Here is a 27,848-nt window from a genome sequence, read left to right as displayed (position 1 = left end):
AATCAAATCTGACTGACATTTGTCTTCCTTATTTCTATTCCTGAAATAGGCATTCCCAACATTTGTGAAAACTAATGAAGGTTGATACCTTTTTTTTGCATTCCATGTTACTGTGAATTAACACTAGTTGTGATACCCTGATTTTCTAGCTTATGTTCTTTGTTAGTGTCCATTATGGCCTTTTTACCAATGGATAACTGCAGAACTGACAGCTTGCAGCACAGTTTTAACTGTTCTTAAGTAAGCTGCACAAAAATGTTATCTTGGATGATAAGGAACAAACCCTGGGACCAATCCAAATAACTCTAGATTAATAAATGGTTGCTCTTGAAATTGTTGTCATGGTTGTGGCAGTAAATAAAAAAGGCACACTTTCCTCTTTCAGATGCCCATATGCAACTATCTCAAATTCTTTATTGTACATCAGTGCCAAAATCTTTGTGACATGTTTTAAAATGAAAACTTCTAGCGCTTTTTTGTTTAGTTTAATGTCTGTGTTTTAGCAGCTGTTTGGAAATACAGCGCCGTTCTTACACCAAGAAGAATAATTGTTTACTTCACTTGCATTTCTGGAACCCTTTCATGCCATTTAAATGCAGACACCCGTGGCTGGAGCTGGCAGCGCAGTTCGTAGCAGATTGCACATGTGCTGGCTGCAGAGCTCTCCTCGCCTCCCTGCGCGCCGGGGTCGGCGTCCTGAGGCTCCACTTGCTTCCAGGTCTATTTGCAGGGGTTGTGTGCGGTGCTGCGGGCGCTGGCCGGGTCCCCGTGTTCCTGGGAATTGGGGCTCCCTGCCCTGCTCCACTGCAGGGCTGCGTCCGAGTCCCCATGGGGGCCCGTGTCAGCTCCCTGAGCTTTCGGAAACAAAAAGGTCTAATTTTTCAGAGAAAGGCGGTAGATGAATGGAACTGGAGCATTTTTTTAAATTACTTTTTCACACAAGCCCTTTAACTGTATGGCTTATTCGACTCGGGGCAGAGATTACATGCAGTGTTATTTCTTGTGCATGCTGTTCTGGCTGGAAAGCTGCAGTCAGATCCTTATCAGGCTCATTTAGCTGCCCTTCTGCCAGGGCTTGGCAAGGAGTTTGGCTGTCCCCTTAGCTGGGTCAGGCATCGTCTTACTCCATATAAAGCCCGACATCTTCTTCATAACTTTTAAATATTCTGCTTGTGCAAGGATTTGTGCAAGGAAAAAATAATTTGAATGTCCTTGGAAAGCAAATGCAAGAAGGAGCTGGAGTATGGCTCAAGTTGCCACGTAAATTCTTCTGAGTTGCAGAAACTATTTTCAGATACTGTTTTGCACTATTTGCCCTTCTCTAATGATACTGCATTGTCCGTCAGTTGCAGTGAAAGACAGTTTTTGGATGGGAAAGGATAAGCTTTGGCATTTCAGTTTATTCAAGCCATTCTGTTGTTTAAACGCACATTGCCAGCCAGTGCACAAGCAGTAGGAAGTGTCATTAAAAGATATTTTGCACTGTCTTCTAGGCAGAAAATCATTCTTATTTAGCCAGATATCGCATAGGCTAAAATTTTCCTCTTACAGAGGTTTCCTCTTACACGAGTTTATTTAGATATTACCTTGTTTTTTTGCACATCTGATAGTATAAAGTCCTGTGTGTGTGTGGCGGGGGGACGCAGAAACCACTTAAGTAGCCTCGTATGATGGCCCCAGGGACTGTGCCAACTACTTTAAGAGCTTCCTTCAGGAGTTTCAAGGGAGCCTTCCTCACATGTGAGGATGCAAAAGCTTTCTGGGGTGGACTTGGAGGGCTTAAAACATGCGGAGTTCAGAGCCTTGTAAGAAACGATTGCTTTGCACCTCATGCATGGAGAAAAATAAAAGCATGCCAAGATATATAACACTGATAATTTCCTCTCTGATTTTTTCCAGCTCTATGGCTATTGCTACCAGGACAGTAATGACATCCCAGACACACTGACGACCATCACTGAGCTGGGCTCGCCCTTGGAGATGATTCAGCTCCTGCAGACTTCGTGGGAAGACAGATTTCGAGTAAGTAACAGCATTTTGAAAGGGACTTTTAGGCAAGCTGTTGGTACAAAAATACAAAACAAAACCCTGCGTGAAAGAGGTTTTGTACCATGCTGTATGATTCACATATATGAAACATTTGTTTTGCTTTTGATTACATCTTGGTTCAGAAACACATTTTAACACTCCCTTTCTGCAGTGTGTAAGGTGGATTATTTTGTCTGCTGACATTATCTAAATCACAGCTGGTTAGATGCTTTTTTCTTTTTTTTTTGCATTATATCTCCAAACATTTCACACTTGTTAAAAAGCCAGGCCACTAGAACTGTTGGCACAGAGCAGCGTGCTGCACAATTGGATCTTAAATGTAACATCCTTTTACTGTTTATCTCCTAATCACGGTTGTGGGTTGATTTTTATCATTGTTTTCTATGGCTTCCTCTTCCCCTTCTCTAGGGAAGGGCAAAATAAACGTAGCCAAAACGTAGTTCGCGGGGTGCACGGTGCCAAGTGCCTCTTGGAAAGGCTCCCGTGGCCCTGCTGCCTCCTGCGCTGTGTCTGGGAGCTGCCTGGGACAGCGCTGCCCGTTCCAGGTCAGGCCCCAGCCTGGAATCGCGCTGCCGGCACCGCGTGGGATAAGGCTGCCGTGCCCAGGAATGTCCCCGTCCCGGCTGGTTTTCCCAGCACAGGTGGAGCAGGCACGTTGCCTGTGCTGAGCTCTGCTCCGCTTTCCTTGGGGGAAATTGAGACAGTTGTCACCGCTTCTCAATCCACCTCCCGTCGCGTCCGCGGCGCGCGGCGTGCCCTGTGGAGGCAGCAGGCCACAGGGGTTGCCAGCGCAGGAGTAGGATTCAGTTAGCCTTTGAGGGAAGGCAATAACTTCACATAACAGGTATTTTTATTCAAGCAATATTTGAGGTTTTGTTGGCCCTTGATGGCCACCTGCAGCGGGTGTGCTGCAGCTTAGTTTTGACTAGGGAAGCGTTAGAGCTTTGTGCGTGTGGGATCCTGTTCTGGGGCAGTTCAGTGATGTACTTGCCCATAGGAAAAGCAATTTTTTTGGATGCTTCATTTTGACCTGCTTCCATTTCCCCAGCAACACTATCTGCTTCCTTTTATATGCAGTGTGCTGTACCCTAGGACAGCACAAGAAAGACTTGTGTGTGCTTCTAGACGGAGGAGAGCCAGCAAACCTGCCACCTCGTGTCCCTGCTCGTGGGCATATGTGCCTGTGTGAATGACACCAAATTCTTGGTGTCATTGAAGTAGAAGAAAAATGTTCTAGTCTGTCAGGCAAGGAAATGAAAACAGAAGTGTCAGAGCTAGTGCCTCAGAAATACACAGTCTGGAGGAACAACTTTGGATGTGCCCAGTGTCTGCCTTCTGGGTCAGAGGAGCTACTGAACTACACTGTCGGTATATTTGCTTTATTCTCCCCTGGAAACAAGACAAATATAAGAGAAACCAGTAGAAAATAAGTATAAAAACACTGAAAAGGAGTCATCAGTGAAGAGACAATACAGACAGGCATCTTCTGCTCCAGTTATAGGCACAGAGTGTTGAAGCCAAAAATCTCAGATCTTGGGCTTGTAAAAAACCAGAATCCTAGACTGCATGATCAAGGCCTGTATGTAATGTGTTATTAAAAGTAGATGCTTTTATTTCTATTAAAAGTAAGAATAGCAACAATGGGCCATGCTTCAAGAATAGTGTGGGAAAACACTAGTAAAATGAAGCTTATTTTGGTTTCAAGTCTCTAAGGGTTATTAGCATCAACTGTGTTAATCCTCTGAAAAAAATACTTTGGAAGCAACTTTCAGTTTTGGACATAAGTTGTAATGCTTATATTTAGGCACAGTTATGAACATATCTGCAATTAAAATGGTTTAATTCATGTGCTCTGTGCTAAGAAAATAACACAGGAACTCATGTTTTTATTTTTCAGATATGTCTCAGCTTAGTTCGGCTCTTACATTATTTGGCTCACTCTCCTCTTGGCTCTGTGACGTTACTGGACTTTCGTCCTCGACAGTTTGTGATTGTAGATGGGGAATTGAAAGTGACAGATCTGGACGATGCCAGTATTGAGGAAAGTCCTTGTACCAGTAACAGTGACTGTTTTATGGAATTCCCAGCAAGAAATTTCACTCTTCCTTGTTCTGTGGAGGGACGATGTCAAAACATGAATGAAAAGAGGAATCTCTACAATGCCTACAGGTACACGAGGGGTTTTCTATAATGTAAAAGAGAATTGAAAACAAGCAAGAAGTCTGCAGCATCATTTATTGGTGTTTAGACCAGTGAACACATACTAGCTCAGATCTTATCCAGGAGTAAGTTAAGCCAGGAATAATTGTTTCAGATGTGCAAGTACTTTAATGTAATATTTTGCATACTTAGAGTCATCGAGTCACTGGCTTTTTAACAATTCACCAAGTTAGTCTAGTTTTGCATTGGTCAGCCATACAAGTCAACGTTTTTTATACGACAGGTCATATAAACAAGTCAACACTTTTTATGTGAGTAAAACTGAGGCCCCGTGAAGATGGGGGCCCATCAACTCTGCAATGAGACAGTTCTTGCAACTCTTCTGTGATGCAGATTCGTACGGGTTTTCGCCCTTTCTTTTTTTTCTCTCTGCTCTGATGGTGGAGGCTCTCAAAGCAGCCATCCCAGGCAGTGCTAGCAGCAACATCCGCGTGCTGCTCCGGGAAGGCTTTTGCCCAGGCTGCCGAATTTCATGTTTCCACGCGCTCCGGGGCCGTGTGGTTGGAGGTACCCGGTGCTGCTGCCGCCTCCCCGAGCAGCTGGGGGTTACTGGTGCTGATGGCTAGAAGTCAAAAGCAGCACTCTAGCCAACGGCTGCCTAAATCCCTTGTCATGTAAAAATATAGAAGGCCCTGGCCTTGAAAAGATGGTTCACTATCCAGTTTGCTGCTTTATGGGGTAAATAATTAAAAGAGAGAAAGCATTAGGGGAAAAAAAAAACTTCTATGTAAGAACTGGCACATCTTAATTCTCAAATAGTTGCCTTCTATCACAAACACATCTCTGAGGGTTTTCCTCCAAGTATTTGGAAGAACGTTCTTAAAACAATTAGCCTTTTAAAAGTAAGGATAATTAATACTTTGAACCGTTAACGAGTGGCTGAGATGAATTTCCCATCACTGTCGGTTCTTAAATTAAGATCAGATAGTTCTTCGAGGAAAAGAAATGAGAAAACCCTCGTAGGAGCAAACTGAGGGGAATCTGACAACCCGTGTGATGCGGATCACAAGCGATGCCACTGGCCTCAGAATCTATGAATAACAAATGTTCCTATAATTGAGTTTTCCAGGCGCCAGGGTCCGTGTGGCTCAGCGCTGCACATGTGGCTGTTTGCTTTAGAGCAAGTTGTGTATTTATATAGCCGAGGAAAACCAATAAGCTCCATGGCTTGCATCTAGCCGGTGTTTAGAGAAGCAAATGGCAGCTACTGAATGTTTGCAAAGAGCCAGTCCTGATCAGCTGGGCTCTGCTGGTCGATATTCGCTAGGCCTCAAAATGAGGTAGAATTTACCCAGGAAATTATTCATTGCAAATGTTACACTGCTCTTTAAACTTCTGCGTATATTTATAGTGGCTGTTTCATGCTCATCGCTGAGAACCTGCCTGTGGAAAATCATGCTTGTGAAAATCATAAATATTTCTTTTTGCAACAGATAAATTTTACTCTTCCATAATGTAAGCTAAAATCTCAGGGAAATATTCATTGTGTAAGTGGACTATGTCAGCTCAATGAGCAACTCTTGCTATCAGTAACTCAATTTTTTTAATTTGTGCTTATGTAAGACATCTGTTATTCTCTCTCTTAAGTATGAGTCACTGTAGGTTTCTGTTTGACAATGTGGTCTCTGTATGTGAAAAAAAACATTTACTTTGCTTTGCAGGTTAGATAGAAAGCAGGGCAATTTCCCAATTATGTTACTGTTCTGCTCATTACCTAATATTTATGTCTGATACTTCTGTTTATGTGATCAGATCCTGAACTGTCCATCTCTATCTTATGTTGCTATGACACTCAGTTTGTAGTAGTTAGTAATGTTGGCAGAGCAATAGAAATGCAGAGGAACCATGTGAAATTAAGTATACCATATATATGTGTGTGTGTGTGTAAGATATTTTTTTACATCCCTCCTTCTCTGAGTCTTGAGAGGTGTATGTAAAGATATCGATATTTATGTTTTCACACTATTTTATCAACAGTGATTGAGTATGGATAGTTTAGGACCAGTCAAAAGAATCAGTTAGTCAAACTACTGCTGTTATAAACTCATAGACCTTTGATATGGGTGTCCTAGAACTGCTCTAGTACTTTTATATGTGCTCAGAGCAGAACAAAGTCACATTATTGCTGTGTTCGGTAGAGGACCTGCATCCAACAGGACTATCCACGTGAACACACTGGGGTGTAGATCTGTGGTGAGAACAGAGCAGGCATCCTGAATTGCAGTGGCTTTACAGCAGTGGAAGAAGGTTCTTTCCTGACCATTTGTTTTAATGCCCAAGAAAATCGTAGAAAAGAAAATAATACTCAAATAAAATGAACAGAAACCTGAGTTACGCTCTTCCAGGGTTTGAAAGCCACCCCAGGACTTCTGAGATTGATGGTGTTCTGCTAGTTTGCTCTGCAAATAGTCGCAATCCATGGGGCTTCATAGCAAATTTCTGTATTAATGGAACATTTACACTTAGTTACAAGGCGGCCTTGTGTGTAACAGCGTGGTCTAGGTATATGCCAGACAACTGTGTGAGTAGTATCAGTTATATATTTATTTGACTATAGATTATGATTATATGTCCTGAATAGGTTGGCGGCTTATAAGCAATTGGAATTTTATTCCTTATTTTGTTCAGTAGTTACCAGACATGTGTAAACTTGTAAACTTTTTCTTTTCAATATGGGTTATTTTTCCATTACAGGTTCTTTTTTACATATCTTCTGCCACACAGTGCTCCAGCCTCACTGAGACCGTTATTGGATAAGATAGTCAATGCAACAGGTAAACCCACTCAATGGAGTAATGCCAGTTACCTTTTTTTTGTCATGCTTGGGATATGGTTATATGGCTTGGGATATGCTTGGGATGCTGCTTTTATGTTCATTGTGATTGAACCAGGTTGCCTTTTTACACAGGATAAAATTCCCCCAGACAGAGAAGGCAAGAACAGCCCTGAATATCAGTGAAATCATATTTGGAGGTTTTAACTACGTTTTGGACCTGCATACTCCTTGCAAAATACTTCAGTATAAGAGTGTGTTGTGTCTTCATATGTGCTTCAGTAGCAGTCTCACAAGCAACAATCCAAATAAAGTTAATTCCTGTGGAAACCAACTGGGTAGCCACTTGGTATTACCTAATGGACTATTTATCCACATCATGGTACCATCATAAAGTAGGGCACCACCAACTTCTGATGCTTATGACCTGGTCTGAATGCAACCTCTCTTTACTTCTGCAAAGGTTGCTGCTCATCTAAATCTTTTTTTCCTCTGTGCTTTTAAAGGAGAACTTCACTGGGGAATAGATGAAACAGCAGCTCAGCTGGAAAGAGTTTTGAATTTGTATAAGAGTGGAGAGTACTTACAGAACACTACCCGAATACCAAAAACTGGTAAAGTATTCTTTTTCAGAATTTAAAATCAGAGATTCTGCTTTGTCTTTTGTTTGAGGTTCAAAAGGGAAAATATTCAGAAAAGATGGAGACTCAAAGGTTTTTGAAACCATACATGTGAGGTCAAATATAAAATGATTTCCAGTACGAGATGGTTTCCAATATGGTTCTTGCTTCCTGGGCAACTTCTGAAGCTTCTTGCACCAAATAAGATAGTGAGACTTCTGTAGGTGTGGGCAGGGTCCTCTGGAGAAGAGGGAAAGACCGTGGAGCGCTGCCTTCCATAGCAGCAGACCTGTGGGAAATGTGTTTTGTAAACTCATGCTGAGAGGTGCAGCACATCCAAACACTTGTCCGCTGTGGGAGTGCGAGAACTCTCCCAACCAGGAGCTGATGGGAATATTAACAATGATATTTTCCTGTATTAGAGCATAAAGATACCCTATTCCTTTGTGAATTTCCGGAGACTTACAGGAGCTGCTTTCAGACTTTAGCATCTGTAGATTGGAAGAATAAAGTTTTTCTTTGCTTTGCAAGGGAAGGACACTGTAACTCCCAGCTTCTGCTAGCAATAGGATAACAAAAAGGCATGGGTTGAAAATGAAGCTGCACAGTAGCATCTTTTTCGTAAAATCTCCTCTCTACACAGGTATGTAAATACTAGCCAAGCAACTCCAATATAAAGGGAAGCATGTCCTTCCAAGAAGGATACCTTGCAAGTGATACGTTTCAAATACGTTTATACAGAAATGGAAACGTCTGTTAAGCCAAACAATTGAAAAAACTTGCGCAAATTATTTTCTGGGCATGTGCAATATTCATGTCAGACTGTTGACATTCTTGACTGCAAGTTGATGGGAAAATTATGGTTTTGCTGCAAAAGCACTGTAAAGGAGGAGAGATGGGTTCCAAATGAAGATGAATGTTGGCACAGAGCATTTAAAAAGGGCAGCAGAGCATTTACTCTGAGAGAAACACAGCAGCCAAATTCATTCCTATCGTAGCACTGTTATCCTCAAGGGGTCATGACACCAGGGATGAATTTGACCCACTTATCAGAAATAATTCAGTATTTATTTTGTTGTAAAACTGGCAGGATAATTGCTGCAGGTGTTCATTTAACTTTGTAATTTTCAGCTTTTCATCACAGTCTGTGCTGAGTGATGCCTGTCAACACAGCAAAATTATTTTCAGCGGTCCAATCAATAGTACAAACACGTCCTTTGTTGAAGAAGTGCCAGGAGAGCCAAAGTTTTTCTGTGATACTGGTTGATTCCAGATTTAACCACCATATCAGGATAATATGAAAGGAGAAATGTTTAGGACAGTAGCAGTAAACCTGACAGTGCAAGTTCCTAGTAATACGGAGCAGAGCTTCCTGTATTCCTAGCTCCTATAATAAATACACATATTTGTGTTAGTTTAATTCCATGGAGTCCTGGACAATATAACATAGAATCTGCTCGCCTTGCTCAAGGTTAGTAATGTCTTCCTGTGCAAGTGGTCCTTTTTATTTTAAGGATGCTTCAAGGTTCTTGGGGACCTGACGCTCCACAGCATCAGCTAAGACGTTGAAAATACCTGGAAACTTTAAGTAACGTTATGCCAGTCGAGGAGGCTGCTAAATTAAAGCTCATGAATGTAAATACCTTGATATAAAAAAGGTCTCAACCTATAACTGGCCTGAGAAATCGGATGTGTTAGCAGAAGTTATGCTTGCAGGAGATGTTTTCAGACTTAGCTGCCACATCTTTAAGATGTTCAGGTCTGCTTCTCGTTTGTTCTAAGGCTGCTTTACCCAAACAGAAAAGGCATTGTAATTTATTTCTATTTTAAGGCTCCTTTTCCTCGCCAGAAAAAAATGAAAAAGTCATACTTCAAGAGTGAAAATAGCCCTGCCTGCTCATTCATATCATTTCTATTCTGCATACCTTCCTCCTTCTACTAATACTTCATTTGTAAAGTCAAGCTGGGATTCATTTTTAATGCTTCCAGTCCAAAGAGTATTCAATAAATAGGAAATTCTTCTCATCTGACATTACAGGGATGTTGCAGGAGAGGGTGATAGTGGGTGCAGAAAGAGGCTTCGTGTCCACATAACCAACTTCTCCTCACAGCATTCCCAGCTGAGCTTTCCCATTCCTGGCCCAGCTAAACCAGGGCTGAGCACTAGGTGAAATCCTGTATTTTATATCACTGGTGGGTAGTGGAAAGAGACAGTCAAAAACTGTGATACCTTCACAAACTGCAGTAGTTTTTTGGCCCTGTTTAGGGGGTCACTGTGTTACTCCCAGATAGCAAAGGAAAAATTTTTATGAGGTTTTTTTTCTTACTTTACAATATAGTGAAAATTCAAGGAATATAGCAATCCAGTGCTAGACTAAGCTAAAACTGGAGATTATGGTTTAGTTCTGAGGCCAGGTCAGAGTTAATCAGGGCTCTGCATTCACATACCACAGTGCCAAGGTCTTGCAAGTCCGAGTTCATATAGACTCTCTTTCTGATGATGGAAGTCTCAGAAGGTGAGTGCTTCCTGAGCTGCTTACCCTCTCACATGGCAGGAAAGACAGGAATTAATTTTTCAGTGTGAGACAAACAGCTGTGGTGGATGTTCAAATAAAAAAGGCAAAACTAGAAGAGAATTCAGATTCAAGAAGTACAAGCACTAAAAAAAAAAAAAAAGAAAGAAAAAAAAAAAAAGAAAAATAGAGGTTTCAGGTAATGACACTTGAGAATTTGCCCTAAAAGTCTCAATGTTTTGAATTATCCACTGTCTTGAATGTTATAAGTTCTTACTAGAAAGGAAGAAACCATGATCTTGGGTGGTGATCTGAGGACATGGTTAAAATAGTCTTTTAGGAAACAAGCTGTTATCTCTGTGAACTTGTGTTTTTGAGAGGAAGACCTCCTCCTATGAACACCATGAAGTGCGAAAGGTGATATTGATAATCGGTAGGAAAGTGACACGAAGAAAGCTCTTCTCAGTCCTCGTGTTCCCATAAATAATGTTTAACAAGATGACATAGTCATATTACAGAAGGTCTTGGATATTAAGCTTTCACTGTGCTTCAGTTGTAAAACATTTTATAGTGCTGTAAATTATATTATGCTCTGGACTTTGCTTTAGTATCTTAGGAACTGAGTAGAGGCGCGGGAGACATTTGATAGCTATGTATGTGTTCTGTTACCATAAATCACACTACTGTTAATGTTGGTATAGGAACATTACAGTGTTTAAAGCAACACCATGAGCAAATACCTTCATATTTCATTGACTGTTGGCCTCTTGCTGCAATAAGAATGTGAATTAAAGCAGGAACCACGTATTTCGTTTCACATATGTTATCTACAATGATTAAATTGTTCCTTTAGTTATCAAGATTGAGGAAAACTATAAAAAAACTTTCTGTTGTTCATCTCTAAAGTCCTGCCCAAGTACCGAAACTTTTATTACTTCGGTCAACTGACACTGATTTGTACCAACTGGGTGTCTGGCCCTTGAGCTAAGCCCTGGCCTTTCAGTTAACTCGGAATTTACTCAGAAATGCGTGAAATCAGCTAACACTAGTAAATCCGATAGCTTTGTTATTCATTAAAGCTAATAGATGAGCCATTATTAGGCCTAAGGCTGTGCAAGCCCACAGAAAGCTGTAATTAGCCCCTGTTGTTAGCTGAGAGTACATTCGCAGGGCTAAAAAAGCCGTCAGGCTGGACATAAAGGCACGTCGCGTTTCCCTTTGTCTCAAGACAATTTGGCAGGATTATGCTGTATGTAAACATTTACAGTACGACAGTGTTTTTAAAAAATATTTGCCAGGGTAACTATAGCAACCTGTTTAGGAAAGGGTAAATGTCTCCAAGAATGACTGGAGTCGAACAGGGCGCGTGTGCGGAAGAGGGGTTTTGCAGGGCCACGGGGCAGCCTGCGTGCCCCACGGCAGGCCCAAGCGCTGAGGCGGGCGCTGGGGAACGCGCTGCGGGGCAGCCTCGCAGCCCCACCACTGTCTTCGGCTGTGTCCCTTGCCCAGGGAGGCCAAGCAGCAAAGGGGTGAAGAGAGCAGCGATGGGCACCCCTGCCGCGGTGCAAACGCTGCGTGCCGCCCACTGAGCGGTGTCTTCTGCTCTGTCTGCCGCTGCCGGCTGCTGCTGCTAAACTTCTCGAGGCCAAACATGATAGCTTACAGGAAAATATTTTTTTGTTGCTGGGCTAGGTCCTCAGCTCCTTTGAAAAAGATAAATGAAGTCACCAGTATCTTTTTAAATCCTGCAGGCATCTGTCTTCAAATGTAACTGCACCCATACATGTGCATGTGGCGCCGTACCCCTTTGGGCCCATGCATCAACGTCGTTGGTTTCGGGAGCGAGTGGGCCAAGCGCCGCTTACGACCGTTTCTGGTGCTCCGTTGTTCCGTGGATGGCTTTGATGAAAGGGCTTACATGGCAGGAACGGACCCACGATGGTTCTGTAGCTGCAACCTGCTGCGCTGGCCCCACATCATGGTGCGCAAGGCAGAAGAGACCAGCTGTGCAGCGTTGATAGGAATACCCTGCAACATAACATATAATTCTTATTTGTGTTTCATTGTGGCACCATACATACTGCTTTAAATGTGGTCTACTGTACGCTCCATAGGAGGACATAAACAGAGTGCTTAGCTTGCAGCCTGCATGCATGAAGCAGCCAGAGGGTGACGAACACACGCAGAGAAGCACTATGGCAAATACGTGCCCTGCCAGACCTTTCTGCCCTTCTAAACAGTTGTTATTTGTCAGAGAGGTTTTAAGGCAGAGACACACAGATATGTTTAACGTCTCCTTTCCTCAGGCATAGGAAAAAACGGCTTCCCTTAGAGCAGCGGTACATGAACTTTTATGAAGGCTGTTGCCTGAAGAGTGTTTGTGTTGAAGAACGTATTGAAGCATGAGGAAATTTTAGCATAAAATGAATCGTATTGACACATAAGTGTATTTATTATCTATTTATTGTCTATTTTGAATCTGATTCTGTTCTGAATCTCCCTGGGACTCAGTGGGACTGTTTGTGTAGCAAAATACTGCTTAGTATTGCATCTAAGTGAGATTGTTGAGTTCAGGGCCTTTCTGCTTAATTGCAAGCAAGGCAATTAAAAGAAAATACAGGTTCAACTGCCTGTTTTATGCTAGAGTGGAGGCAAAGAGGAAGGAGGAAAAGGAGCAACACAATTTCTGTTTCAAGGATGAACATTATTGCATCTGTGTCATTGACCCATGGAGTATTGGCAGGTGATAACTAGAAAAGAAAACTGGGCAGTTTTCCAACTAGTAGCTGTAGTGGGTAGTAAAAATGCAATCTGGCTGCTGTGGCTGAAATGAACGGTCATTAGGACTGATTAAAGTCAGACTTAGGGTGACTCAAACAAGCTAAAAGGGGGAAACCACAGGCGGTTTCACATAGTTTATAATATACTTGTAGAGTTATTTATATGATTCAGTCTAGTATGGTGAAAATTAGTATGTTTATAGATTATAGTTGGCTTTGGGACAGTGCAGGTTATTTTTGATAGTCCATGTTTTAACCTCTTTTAGGGTTCTTGCGCTGGTCAGTGATGCCACAGACTGGCTTTAAAGATGCCTCTTTTACCTGGCCTGAGAAAATGCTTGTCTTGCACTGGCTGTCGCTCTTCAGATCACCCTAACTTTGTTCTTGCTACTTGCAGTGAATGGGGAGTGATAGGATTGACTCAGTGAAGCTTAATTCCGTTCTTACACCAACTCTGTGTACAACTTAGTTGAAGTTTCTTGATTCATTTTGAGAATTGACTCAGCAATTTTCAACACAATACTTTTTTAAGCAGAATTTTTCAACTGGTGAAAATGAAACTTTTTTACAGGAAGGACATTTTCTCATTTTTTTTTTAATTGAGTTAAGAAAACACAAAATACAAAGATTGTTTTATGATTCAATTGTTGCTTTATTTTTATTGTTTCGTGGTCCCCATTAGCTTATAATTACTTTTTTTTAAATAAAGAGGTTGACTTGGAAATGGATGATGTGGGGATGATTGAAGCAGTATGTTTTCATCGACTAGCGCAAGCTTTAAAAAGCATTTTAAAACTATTGAATCTGGAAACAAAAAGTCGGAGACTTGCCTCAGTTCCACACAGGAAGATTGAAATTTCAAGATGTTTCTGTGGCAGGAAAAAATTTCCTACTGAGATTTATTTGTATAACTAATCAGCAATGAATCAGCTCTCACTTATAAACTGGAGCAAACCTGTCATAAGTGACATCAAGATCACATTTACTGCATTACTTTTTACTTTTTATTTCCTTCAATACTCAGAAAATCAGTAGATGGGGGAAAAAAGAATTCTTGTGGTGATAGCAGTAAGAACATCTTGCATTTCTCTGATCTATTCTTTGCCATTGCTGTGATCACCTTAACGTACTCTGTGTCAAACTACATATATGTACGCAAAAGTGTAAATTTATGGCTGCATTTATACTATTAGGCAAGTATTTATTGGTTTTAAACACCATTAGTCTGGAAATCGACCAGAACTTTGACCTTTTTATGATGTGATTTACTGCCGTGAGCCTTCAAATTCCACGGGCTCCATTTAAGCAAGTTTCAGGTCTTGGCAGGACAAAAACCTGAGCTAGAGCTGTCTTGAACTCAGTGCAGTGTTGCTAAACTGGCCAAGTAGTTGCACTTGAGTGACCAGGACTGTCATTTCAAGGCGTAAGGGAAGCCAGTGCTTTAGCTGAGGTTTGACAGGGTTGGCATTAAGGTCTGTTCGACTTCTCTGTCTGTGACCTAAGATAGGTTTTTGCTGGCGTATTTTTGTCTGGATGTCTATTTCAACGTTGAAACGCTCTCCAAGCTTGCAGAAGCGTGAAGCAAAGGACTGTAGCTGTGCTTCTCTGCAATGGATTACTGAGCAAAGTTTGCATAATAGGCAAAGACTACTTAAAATTAGTGCAGAGAATATCAACATTTGGATTCACCTTGTGTTTAGGTATCTTGTGCAGATTGGGTATTTGCCTCCTGTGTGGTTTGGGCTTGTATCTGATGAGCTGAGGCAGCCCCGATTCGACCGAGGGCTGTGTTAGCCACACGTACACAGGGGTGAACTTTGATTTCCTGCTGGCTGCTGCGAATAGAGCACAAGCAAAAGCAGGAGGTGCTGCCGCTGCTGGGACACACTTTAATCCAGGGGCGTCCTTCAAGAGTGCCCTTCCTTCTCCTACCTCATGTAAAAAGAGTCCTTTTCTTCACAACGTGTGCGAATTAAGGGCTAAGAGGGTCAACTCCCTAATTTGTCATGGTGTAAACAAGAGATTCCAAAGATATTTGCCTTCACTTTGCAAATTAGGGAGACGGCTACCTTGCCATACTCGCAATAAAGCAAAATCTGCAGAAGGATGCAACTCCTCAGAGCAGCACTCGTTTGGTGTTGCAGTGAGTTGCTGGCTCCTGCAAAGCATCCATAAGCATATAAAAAAACACATGGACACATGGGTTCCTGGATGCCTTTGGACAGTCACAGTTTAAGAGGTTGTCCCACATTGGCCTCGCGAGGAGGCAGGATCTGGGAGTGTGAGGCGGGATGCGGGACCGTGACTGGGCCGCCCCTTGCTCCCCTGTGGCCTCCCTGTGAGAGGGGCTGCCCTGGGAGGGAGCTGCTGGCGGCGGTGCCCGAGGGCCCTGTGGTGGCTGCGGCCGCAGGCAGGCGGGGAGCTGCCTTCCTGCCATGTCAGGGCCTTCCTGCTCCTGCCGGCGCCGCCATGTCAGGGCCTTGCTGAGTAGCTCAGCTCTACGTGTCTGTTTTTAAAAGAACATGAAAGAACGATTAAAGGAAAAAAATGTTGTAAGACTTATTAGGCTAGTGGTAGGAAGAAAAGCTGTGTGTAGAAAAGGAAGTTTAGGAGCGTCTGATGTGGCTAGTTCTCCCTTTTCAGCCATATGGTCCTTGCTTTGACAGCAAAGCTATCTGGTATTTCCTCCTTTGTGAAAAGGTCTGGTCAGGGTCCCGCTGCTGCTGACTTTGGTGGAAGCAGAGGTGGATGGTATCTCGTGCTGAGTCTCCAGGTGGTTGCAGGATCGGGCTCTCAGGGCTTTAAATACAATGGCAAGTTTTCAGAACTAACTGAAGTCTAGTTCAGAGTTAGTTCTAGTCTCTGAACTAGACTTCAGTCTGAAGTCACTCTGAACTAGACTAGTCTCTCTAGTCTAGTTGGTCTCTGAACTCTAGTTCAGAGACTAACGTGCTAGTCTCCTTGGGTGCTGCTGCAACAGGGCCTTGCGCTTGAGATGCTAGTGCGGCTCCTTCATCATAGGGAAAAAAACACACGGTAGAAAGAGAAACCTGTGCGGGTCGTGGTGCTTCCTTTGCTGCCTTCCCCCTCTGCTAAATTTCCAGCAGGCAGGAGTGGCAGGAGGCCCAAATAACTTTGCTGTGCTCCATGATTTATGTGAATGCTGCACCCGGTGATCGCTGCAGATCGTGGTGCCTCCCCTGCTTTAGGGTTTGGCCAGCGCTGCCGCCCTGTCTAGGAGGGAGCTGGAGCACAGGGACGGCTGCAGCTGTGTTCCTGCACAAGGTGAGGATGTGCTCAGTACCGTCTTGGACACTTAACAGGACCTCACTTTCATGATCGCGGTTGTTGCTGGCCCATCCCTGTTGATTAATGTTTCCAGGCTGCCCAAGTGATTTACCAGGTTCAGTCACCTTGGAAAAGTCAGTAAAAGGGAGAGCTTTATCCTCCACTTCTGCCAGGACCTTAGCTCATGTAAATCACTGTTGTGCTTTTGAAACCTGTTCAAGTCAGCCGAGAGTCTAACTCGTAGCGGTTGTAATAGGAAGAGAGGGCTGAAAGTACTATGGGCGTATTAAGAGGCATAGCTGTGACTGGAGGAGTTTAAAAAGCGCACAGTAAGACAGGCTCCTGCCTTACATGGAGAGAAATACATCGTGGCATTGGAGTTGCCTGACTGCATGCCAAGGGCTGCTGCAGCCCGGCCGCAGGGATGGCGCGAGCGCCGAGGAGCTGGGGCGGGATTCCTCTGTTACAGCCAACGTCACCATTTTGTGGCTGTGCTGCAGGGTTTGGTGTGTTTCAGTGCCACGTGGCACCTCCGTAGTCACGTTTAGTCACATTTATATCACGTTAGCCTGTGGCCCTCACTGGTATAAGCGGTTATGTATGGTGCAGGCAGTGGTGAATTGGGACTCTTGGCATCTCATTTGCACCCACCATTTTACTGACCTTGGCTGTAAGGCACAATATTCAGCAGTTATCATACAGAGATATGAGAATATCAATGAGCTACATTCCAGAATGATTGGCCTCATCCAGTTTATGCAGAAATTAGGAAAAGACAGGCTATTACCTATCCAGTCAGTAGCAGTTCTGATTTATACAGCTACTTTTCTTCCAAAGAAATGTATGCATATTTTTGGCAGCGAAATGGACATTTCTTAGTGAAACTACTTTTTGGTTCTGTTTTTTTTTTTTTTTTTATACTTCCTCCTAACAGTGAGTCTGCCTTTTCTGAGTCAAGCTTTTTTGCCTTTGATTAAGTGGCACATGATCATCTCTGATTTAGCTTCCAGTTGGTGGATGTGTCTTACAATACTTCTGATGAGCTATGCTTGGAAAATAGTGCATTTTCTGCATTTCTTTTGCACTATTCCAGAATGTGTGGGGTGAACGAGCCCTTGTTGATGTATCATACCTTTTGTAATTGTAATACTGGTGGTTTAGAGTCTGGTAGACACGCTGGCCTCTGACTTAGGGGTGTTAGCATAATGCGCTGCCTGAAATGCTAGCAGGCTGAATCTGCAACGTCAGGCAGAACCAGAGTGACTGGAGAATAGGCTGTGAGTCAGGGCAGGCAGCTCCAATTTCCATAATAGATACAATTAGAAGAAATACAGAATGTATTTATTTTTCTGAATACGGTGCAGGGGCGGGTGGGAGGCAGAACCATCAATTTTTGTGTCTGGAAGCTAAACAGAAATATTTATAAATGATTAGTTAAATTTGCTGGTGCATTCATTAGAGAGCCCCCCTAAGCAGCTGGGAGGCCGAGAGGAGCCGTGCACAGGGAACGAGAGGCAGCTCATAAAGGCAAGTGAGACTGAACGGCAGCCAAAGAGGACGAGGAAGCGGCGGGCAGCGCCGCGGCGCTGGGCACGGACCAAGCGGACATGCTTCGTGCGCTGGGTTTTTCTTCTCTCGGAGGCCCATCAAGCAACTCCCCTTTTGTGCTAATCTGAGCAAGCAAAAAAAAAAGTTTGCTTAATTAAAAGCCTGCCTTTTCTTCCTTCTCTAAAGGGGCCGGAGGAAAATAGCAGGCTCCCCTAACGGGGAGGGAGGGCTGGGAACGCCTGGCCGGGTCTCACCCTGACAATCCCGCTCCCTGTTGAGAAGTAGGACAGTGAGTCAGTTCATTCAAGTGGATGCTGTTTATTCAAAGGGACATTCTTCCTGTAAAACTCCTAATAAAATCAAAGCCTCGCCTGCGCAGTGGGGAAGGGGAAAAAGCGTTTTGTGCACAGGCTGTTTATTTACAGACACTTTCTAGGAGAAAAAAAGGTGAAAAGTAGAAAGGAAAAAGGAAAAACAAAGTAAGGTGCAGAACTCTGAGCACATTTGGGACTAAAATGGTTCTGCCTCAGTCTAGCTGTTCGCCTTTTCCACCACATATTCCTCTCCAAAGTTGTTATAATAAACTTTGCTGAGTAAAAAAGAGGCTCAGTTTGGCTAGAGCTCTTGAGCTGATTGCTTTGCTCTGGTTAATTGCAGAGTACAGGCGGGTGCCTGAAGCTTTTATTCCCGATGAGAACTACAGATGCTGGCCATCGTACCATCACAAGGGCTGCCTCCTCTCCGTGTTTGACGTCAACGAAGCCATCGAGATCTGCGACAGCTACTCGCAGTGCAAAGCTTTCGTCTTGACTAACCAGACGACTTGGACAGGTAGGTCATGGATGGTGCTCAAGAAAAACAGCAGCTGAGTCAGATATTCCGGCTGCTTTCAGTGAAGCAGTGTTTTAACACAGTTTGAGGAACATGCTGTGCTTGTCTGTGGGAGCCACCATCAGCAGCCAGAAGTAGGATCGTTTCTGAAGTTTCAGCTTCAGCAGAGCTTGGCTCTCAGTGGACAAGGGCTGCTGCCTGTGGGCCATGGAGTTCCCCAGCTTGGGGGTCCCAAGCTTTATTTTAAAATACAGCAGCAGAAACAACAAAAGTCTGTGACTTGTTTCCGCACTTAAATGTGCAGGACGTGGCCCAACATCTGGATTTAAATAAATCTTTCCAGCCCATATGGTTGCTGCGGTTTGACACAAAACCAAACAGGTTCTCCCACGCATCCAACCAGCTGGGACTTTCCGACTGATGTAGGCGATGCCCGGCTTCTGATGGGAATGGTGTGCTTCCCTCAGCCTGGATTTGGCTCAAGGACAGTGGGGAGGCAGTGCTCAAAACCAGGGAGAGGTGGAAGAGCCCGGCACTGCGTCGTGGCTACAAAGAGCTTTGGAGGGGAAAGTCCCACTTGCCACCACAACTCATTTGCTTGTCTTGTCTAACGGAGTATGGCTGACTTGGAGGGATAAATACATTTCCCAAGAGTTTTGTGGGCCTGGTGGTCACAGCGTGGTCCCACTGAAGTCAGTCAGTTAGTGCCGATTCACTTTAGTGTAGGATTGGCTCTGTCTCCCTACTTCTGAACCAAATTTAGGCTTATTCCGAGGAATTTTCACAGTTATTTGAGAAACTAAGATGTGACAAATGTCTACTGAGAATCTGTGATGACTGGTGGTGGATGTTCAAATGCACGTGGTGGTCTGTAACATCCCAGGAGTGCTGCGTGTCATCGTCACCCATAGCTGCTTTCCTGCCTGGAGATACCAAGGCTCAGCCCAGGCTGGCTGTCCTGCTCTCGTCTCTAAAAGGAAGGGTGGCTGATGCCAGCCAAACTTTGGGAAGCTGATTTAAGTCCTTCCCCTGCCACAGACTTCTTGGGTGGCAGGTAACTTAAGCTCCAAGACTCATCTTGCTGTAAAACTGAGGTCTTAGCATGTCTTAACTTTCTATCCTGTGTGCAGTTGGGTGTTTTCATTGTGCTTAGGTGAGCAACATAAATATACAGCAAGCCAAGCTTATATAAATATGTATCTCAGTGCAGGCCCCCAGCTCGGAAAGCCTTACAGTTGAATAGGAACTTCAGAAATTTCCTACATATCAGAGTGTTTTGACTGTTTAGACTGCTAGAGCTTTCTGAATTTATTGTGATTCCCTGAGATGGGAACAGAGACTTCCAGGACCCCAGAAAAAGCTAATTTACACTAACCTTGCCAGTGACTATTGGCTTGTCGTGTCACACTATCTGTAGTCAGACCACTAAAGTTAACTAAGATGCTAAAAAAAAAAAAAAATCTCAGGGCACAAGGAAATTCATAGGAAGTTTAGAGCAGGTTCTGTTTCCTGCTGCAATATTAAAAGCAAATGAGTCAGAGTAGTAATACTGTAAATCTTATTTATTATCAGCTTTACCATGTCATTCTGATGTATGAGCTCTTGACTTCCCAGAAATGTGGAAATTCGGAGTGGAAATTTGGTCAGTAGTCCAGGCATCCGGTTTGCCATGTGGTACTTTTTAAGGAAACAGTGCTAAGGGAGAGCCCTTGAGAAGCAGGCTGGGAGTAAAGAGCATTTGGATTTCTGACCCCCAGAGAGGTTGAACAGCTGTAGCAAGCGGTGCCAGGGAGAGTCCGTGGCAGAAGGAGGATGTGTGTGAGGTGCTGCTTGGGGCAAGGTCTGACCACTCACAGTCTGTGCTCAGGGTCCCCTCGCTAACTCCAGCCTCACTGGGCTTGGATGTACGTGTGGCAGGTGACCCACGCTGACCTATACATATTGGTGGGAGAGTCCTTGAGCAGTCCTTTCAAGGATGGTGTGAAATGTGTAAAATCTTCAGAGCTTTCCCTCATATTAAGCTAGCTATATGCTATATGATCATAATTACCTACGAGTAAATGTAGTATAACCAAGGGACATTCAGTGCAATTTTAAATGAAAGCGTTTCAGTTTTAAACCAGTTGAAGTTAAAGCGTTTAGTCTCAGGTTGCCTAAAGAATATGAAATGCCAGTGTTTCAAACAGGCAATCACTTCTAATTATTTTTTTCCTCCCTTTCCTGCCCTGTTCAGGTCGGCAGCTCGTCTTCTTCAAGATGGCCTCAAATCCTATCGTGCCTGATCCTGACAAGATAACATATGTGAAAGTGACAGGCTGACAGCTAAAGTGGCTCGGTGTGACTTGTGAGTGACAAGAGCTGTTTGTGTATAAATATAGGCAGCTGTTATGTTTAAGACGGCTGTGGCCGGAGAGATAATTGCACTATTACTCATTCTAATCTATAGAGTGCTAAACAAAACTTTAAAGAAATGACCTGCATGACCAGGATGAATGTGCAATAAAACAACATTTTGAAAATGTGATTTTTAAAACAAAGCAAAATACAAAATATGATACACTGTTAGGGTATAATTTTGGTTATAAATCAGCTGGCAGCTCTAGCTTTTCTAGCCAAGGTTAGCATAATTTTTCTAACCTGTGCCTATTTGCACGGAGATGAAGGTTGATCGTTTCTGAGAAGTCTGCATCCTCTGCGTTGATATTTATTTGGGCAAGTACAATCACAACAAACTGAGGCATATCAGTTTGTAAACTGCATATCAAACATTACTGAAGACAATCAGCACTTGTGCTAAAGTTCTCAAATATGCAAGACCAGTGTATTGTCAAAATGAAGGAGTGCTTCCTCGGATAAGTTTAGGATTGCAAGATTGTAGCTCTTTTTTTTTTCTTCAAATGTTACCAGAAAATTTCATTTTTAATTTGAAGGAGCCATGTTGTAGGTCTAGCAAATGACATAAGCATATGAATAGTCCCACTGAAAGGGTAGGGACTTACCCAAGTGCCGAGTGCTTTGCTGAATAGGGTTAGGCCTAAGCATATGCTTATAATTAAGCCTGTGCTTAAGACTTTTGTTGAATCGAGTTGGAATTGTTAACTAAGCCACGTCTCTGTTAGACTGGCACAGCAATCCATCTGGTGGGACAGTACTATTTTAATCAATATCTTTCAATTATTCGTATTTGTTATCATCAACATTTGTTATCACCTTGGTTTAAGGCACTGCTTGCTAATTCTTAGAGTGAATGAAGTAAATGACCTTAATAATGGCAAATGAACGCTAGCCTTAATTCTATGTAAAATGCATTTTATAGGCATGGTGTGTCTAGAGAATTTGCTTTCAGTGAAAGCAATAAAGTAAATGCTAAAGTGACCAATGTCATACTGTTTTGTAGTTTGTACAGTCAGGAAAAAAATGCTTCTGTTTCTTAAATTGTTTATTTTTGTAAAAAATAAAAATAAATACGATTTATTTCTTTTTTTTTTCTGTGTTGTAAATAAATGCCTACATCCTCTGAAGACATAATGTATTGTAAGTAACCTAAGTGGGAAGTCTTTTTGCAGGAAAGAGCTTAACTTCTGTTTACAGGCGTCTTTCTGGGGCAGCAAAGGGACCGTTAGAAGACAAGGTTTTAGCAGCTTTTCTTGCTCCATGGTTTGAGTCATGTCAATACCAGTCTTCTAGCACCTGGCGTTATTTTAGCCGTTTAGCATTATTTTAATAATTCACCATTAGGAAGGGGGAGAGGACTAGAAGAGACTCCAAAATAATTGCTCAGAGGGCTAAATGGTGGTTGAGCCTCTCTGCTGCCCTGGAGAGGTGGCCTGACAGCGACAGGGGCGGTGCCAGTTCTAGTCTCACCGCAGTTTCTCTAAGGTCACTGATACTGTAACAAAACTTAGGGCAATTTGCCGGAGCGTTGCCCTGTAGTGGCCGAAACGCACAAATTACCCCCCTGGCAGCCGTGATAGCTCAGCTGATGGTATCGCCGCGTGCTTAGGACCCCATCAGTCACTGTGGTAATAAACAAACACCGCAGGCTCTTCTAAAGAGGCTGCGTAGATGGTGCCCACACGTACTGCACAGAGCTGGCAGGGTGTTGGCACTGACGGGGCGTCTGTGTTTGGAACATCTGTAACCTCCCGTGTGTTGCCTTCACATTAAGTGCTATCCACCATTCCAAAAACACTCAACGTTTAAAAACACTGTGAATACTTAAATTCTTTAGTCACATTCCTAGATAAAAGTTATCAACACTGTAAAGAAAAAAAGATAACCCGAGTAAGTTTTTAATATTGCAGGCAGGTAACTTGAGATAAGTTCATTCTCTTGTTCTCAGTGTGCCTGAAAGGAACGGCTCTGAAACCAGGAATTGTTTCTGGATTTAAACGAACTTGCCAAACCAACTTACATCAGGTTTTGCAAACCAATCAAATAAGGTGGAACAAAATGTAGTTTTTAGTCAAGAAAGTGGATTGTAGATTTCAGCAGCAATCAACTTCGTGCAGGCAGTTTTATAGCTCTTTGGGAGTGAGGCTTTCCTGTGGAAATGCTGATTAAAGTCTTAATAAGAGAGGCGCAGCACTGCAGTCTGTTATTTCAGTAGCTGCAATAAGCACTGCTAAAAGGCTGAATTTGTCGGGGACGAGTGTCTCTGGCCGCTGGGCTCAGCAGGCTGCCCGGCTGGTGCTCGTGCCACGGGGGCCCAAGAAGTCGCAGCAGAGGAGGAGGCTCCAGGGGAGCGGGCGGCTCCGGGCCGGGCAGCCGGAGCTGCACCGCGTTTTCTGGGGAAAAGGCAATTCTTTCTCCCCCAGCCCCTGGCATTTTGACTGCTTTGTGCATTTCCTCAAGCCACAAGGTGCAAATATGAAAGGAGGCTTTAAATGGCTGATGCCTGTGTGCGTGCATGGGTGTGTACGTACATGTGCGTGTATTTATGTACATGTCCTGCTAACAGAGCTATCGCTGAGTTCAGCTGGAGGCGCAGGAGCTCAGCGCAGCCTGGAGCGCTGCTGCTCCCGGGGGTGCTTTGCCATGTCCTCGCTCCAGAGCACGTCGTGGAGAGGAAACCTGGGGAGCTCTGCAGCTCCGAGCATCCACAGAGCTGCCTGTGGCCTCAGCACTGGTTTGGTGAAGAGATGACCCGTCCCCACCACTGGCAACAGGCTTCAGGCCAAGGTATGTTCAGCAACTGCCTGGCCCCCACCACCGGCCAGAGCCTGGAAGAGACCTAATGAAGACACGAGCAGCCAGGCTGGAAGGGAACAGCTCTGCAGCAGGACACTGCAGAGGGAATTTTCCCAACGGGAATAGACTAGCTGAGGTCTCAGGCAATCAGCTCTGGGAACTGAAGGTCTTGCCTCCTACCTCATCTATGAGAAATAGCTTCTATGTTGAGATTTGTGATACGATTTCGAGCATTTATGAACCTGAAAGAAAGCCTGAAAATTAGGGGGCCCTGTTGCCAGCTGAGAAGCTTCTGTGAACTTCTGTTCAGACTGTGAAGGGAGGGCTTGAGGTGCAGTGAGACACTGGTCAAGAATCACAGAGAGATGTGATTGTGGTCTTCCACCACAAGGTAGTACTACCAGAGTTCAGTGTTTAATACTAAAGGTGAGTACTGCAATTCCCAGTATACTTTCCTCTGCTTTAACAGATCATTTTGCTTAGTATTTCAGCCTTCACCATATAATTTCCTATGGAGTTTGTGCGAATGGTTGAGAACGGTCTGGGGGAAGGCAGAGAGTGGCGTGCAGGGAGGACAGCACCTTGCAGTGAGACTCCTGTTTCTGGCAATAGTATTTATATGCTGGTGGTCTGGTAGCTGCTACCGATCACTGCCATGGAGCAGGACCTGCCCGTGGTAGGTCCATTACAGATGCAGCTGCCTCTGAAAGCCCGTCCTCTCCATCAAGGCATGAAACACCTCCTACCATGTTTTAGCAAAAATTTATGCTAATAGCAGCTGAGCGAAGGGGTGGACGCGGTAGCAAAATGCTGGCCAGTCGGTCACAGAAGAGGTCCCCGAAGAAGCTGTGTCTGTGGAGAGCGGAGCCTCGGGAGCTCTCCTCAGAGCTGTCCCGCCTGGGGACACCGCGAGGACGCCAAGCGTCATCCCACCGTTATTCCCGGTGTTCCCACCGGCAAGGGTGGTGTGCGGACGTCAGCAATGGTTGTAGGGCCTCCACCTCTGCGTGCGCTGTCATGTGGGAGTCCAAAGAAGTTGGACATCCTTGTTGATAGTTTAGATTAAGCGAATGATTTAGAGGAATTGTAATTTAAAGCATATGGAAGGTTATAGTGCGCATCCAGAGATCGTGTTATGTTGTCTTTACAAAGAAATACGTGAATACAGAAATGTTCAAACTTTGGTACAGGGCCAGGTACAGGTATTCTGTAATATTCATTACTAATACCAAAAAAAAGGAAGAAAACTGATGGGAATGTTGAATGATGAGGAGGAAAAATACACTATTTTTTTCCATATATGAGTGTGTACATGCATGTGTGAACTATTTAATAAATGATCTTTGCAAAGGATTAAGGAGTTCCACACATTTCCACTGATTGCAAGCAGGTATAATGTAATTTTTATTTATCCTCCTCTGCTGAGTTCAGTATGTACTATTAAGAATTTCTGGTTTTCAATATTTAAAATTACCCAGCAAGACAGTTGCTGACTGAAATTAGTTCTAAAGTGAATGCTGGTGCTGGTATGGCAAACATATTCTAAAAGTAATTTAAAAGGGACAAGGAAACTAGGTGAGTAAAAAGGATATAATAAGCACATGCTAAATATTTGTCTGATGGTGGAATTCCGGTATGTCTGGAAAAGAAGCAGGGAGTACCAAAAATTCTACCCTAAGCCTGAAAAGGGGATTAAACCCTACCTCCCGGCAGCCACCAACCCGTGCAATATCAGTTCCTAGTTTCTTCGGTACCTTTTGCAGTCAGTTTATTCCTTCTGCGTTTGTCTCCCAGTTCCCGCTCACAGCCTCCGTATGCAGACGAAATGATCTTACAGCAATGCACTGGCTGCTCAGCCAGCCTCGGGGCTTGTTTCTTGTTGGATTTCCCCCACCCTAAGCTGCGAAGAACGTGCTTGCAGCTTGCTCAGAGTAAATCCCTTAGCTAATAGGATTTCTATTGAAATAAAATAAAATAAAATAAAATAAAATAAAATAAAATAAAATAAAATAAAATAAAATTTCCCGTAAGTTACTGGCAGAAACTAGCTTTTCTCCTATGATGAGACAAACCACCCTCCTATGCCATCTAGTGAGGCTGACAGAATCTTACTCAATCCTGTGTACACATAAGGATCTCTGTGCTCTTATAGCAAAAAAACCCGCTTTTTTATTGCACTTTTATAGGACAGCTTTTCTTTAACTGGTTTCAAGAAGTTCACTTTGCTCAGAACTAAATCCGAGCCTGTCGGTGTATTGTGTCTTTGTTCCTTCCAACTGTCTGGTGATACAAGAAGCCACTGAGCGTTCCTGCCGTCCCTGGGACAGCAGAGTTATTCGGTGCAAAGGGTCGACCTTCTCCCTGTTGTATGTCCTTGTTTCAAGCCCCATGCAAAACTGGCTGGTTGGTGCCTTCCAAAGGGCATGCACCTCACTTTTAAAGCAGAGCTCTGACCGCATAATCCTACACGAAAAATAACAATGATTTTAAAATCTGTGCAATATTTATTGTATTGACCCAACGTGAATGGCATCCAATTCCTGTTGCCATGCCCTCTCTGAGCTGTTCAGACCCAGGCTGATAAGATTTCATATAGCCACAGAAAATATGGGGACTGGAACATGAAGGGGGTGAAGGAGGGAAAGGCAAATTTGCTGTGTTTAATGTATTGGACACCATCTGTATTTTATTCAAATAGGGTTATATATTTTGTGAAAATAAAAACCAGCCTCATGAGTCAGTGTGTGCAAGGCAGTCACTTGAAAAATCTATAATGGGAAACATGTTTAAGGTTGGAAGTTGCAAAGGGAAATCAAATGTTTGAAGTGTCAAAGTTGGAAAAATATAAAATATGCCTGACACTGTAGCTATTGAAGCCAAAATGAATAAATCATCATCTCAGGAAAGAAAACCCCACCAAGCTCCTGGCTATAACCCTCATTTTCCTACACTCAAATAAAACTACATACAACCTGATAATTTAACCAGACTTGTCAATAAGAACTGATGGCTTCAACAGACACTATCACTTCATGCTCCAGTGTAGACCTCAGAAGCATCCAGTATATTATCCAAGAAATAAATGTAATGTCAAACTCGCCTCTTTAAGCTAAGAGGTAGAAGAACCTCTAGCAGTGGAGCTAAAGTAAAATACTTCATATTGGAGAACATTAGAGTAAAATGAATGCCAGCTCGGTAGTTTATTCGCTGTGTGCTGCTTTTCCTGAGCAGTTACATAAGAAGCAGTTTAGCATCTCTCTAAGTAGGGCAAGCATGGCTCCCGAGAAGGAATGTGAGAGAAGCTTTGCGGTTGGAATAATAGGAGACCAAGTTTGCACTCCCATTCCTGTTACATTCTTAGTCAATCAAGGATTCTGGTCAAATTTTAGGCCGTTTTCTGTTCATGTTAAGCGCAGTGGCAGGAATTTGATTTACTAACATCATAAGAACTATGACCTGAGTACTGTCTGAGCCTGTTTGGGGAAAGTTACTGGGACATAGCATTTTCTTCCTCTGTCTGTATTGAGATTTTACTTATAATAAATCAAGTAGCCTCACGGAGAGATGACAATACTCCCCTTTTAGCTGCAATTTGACATGCAACTTGGGCAGACTGAGGGCTTTCGTTTGGTGTTTGAGATGCCTACATATTAACTAATTTATTTGTCAGAAGGGAAAAGTCCCTGTAAATCAAATGGACGTCTCATTTTTACTAGCTAAAAATAAACTAGCTGATCCTTTCCTTGCTGAAAATGGACCAGCAGGTCCACAAGCCAGTGCTGCATTTAGCCTGAGCTGGATGCACTGCTGAAGGAAAGAGATACAGGGACTGGATTTGGCATCCTGAGTCTCCCGCTTACTCTGGCTGTAGCTGCATATGACAAAGGACTTTCTTTAGCGCTTTGGGCCCTGCGCAGTTCCCTGGGACCACATTCCCTTCAGGAAAATGTCAGAGCACTCCACCTAATTCCTCCCGCCGTCATTTCCTTGTCTTGCTCCAGCTGTGACCCACAGCTAGCAGCTGAGCAGCTGTTTA

General features: G+C 43.5%; 1 protein-coding gene across 1 annotated transcript in view; it reads left to right on the top strand.

Moving 5' to 3' along the window:
* The window catches only part of PKDCC (protein kinase domain containing, cytoplasmic), a 31,348-nt gene extending 9,560 nt beyond the window's left edge, over nt 1–21,788 (top strand). The window contains exons 2-7 of the mRNA XM_088531633.1: nt 1,900–2,022; nt 3,947–4,218; nt 6,964–7,043; nt 7,549–7,656; nt 18,449–18,622; nt 20,856–21,788. Of these exons, the coding sequence (XP_088387759.1) occupies nt 1,900–2,022; nt 3,947–4,218; nt 6,964–7,043; nt 7,549–7,656; nt 18,449–18,622; nt 20,856–20,941 (843 nt within the window). The 3' untranslated portion in view covers nt 20,942–21,788. The remainder of the gene's footprint in view (nt 1–1,899; nt 2,023–3,946; nt 4,219–6,963; nt 7,044–7,548; nt 7,657–18,448; nt 18,623–20,855) is intronic.
* The last annotated feature ends 6,060 nt before the right edge of the window (nt 21,789–27,848 follow it).

The sequence above is a fragment of the Tinamus guttatus genome, unplaced genomic scaffold (genome assembly GCF_059628265.1).
Source record: "Tinamus guttatus ecotype Peru unplaced genomic scaffold, ASM5962826v1 Tinamus_guttatus_pri_ptg000033l, whole genome shotgun sequence".
NCBI classification, from domain to species: Eukaryota; Metazoa; Chordata; class Aves; order Tinamiformes; family Tinamidae; genus Tinamus; species Tinamus guttatus.
The sequence above is the reverse complement of the archived record's forward strand: the minus strand, read 5'-3'. Positions and strand labels throughout refer to the sequence as shown.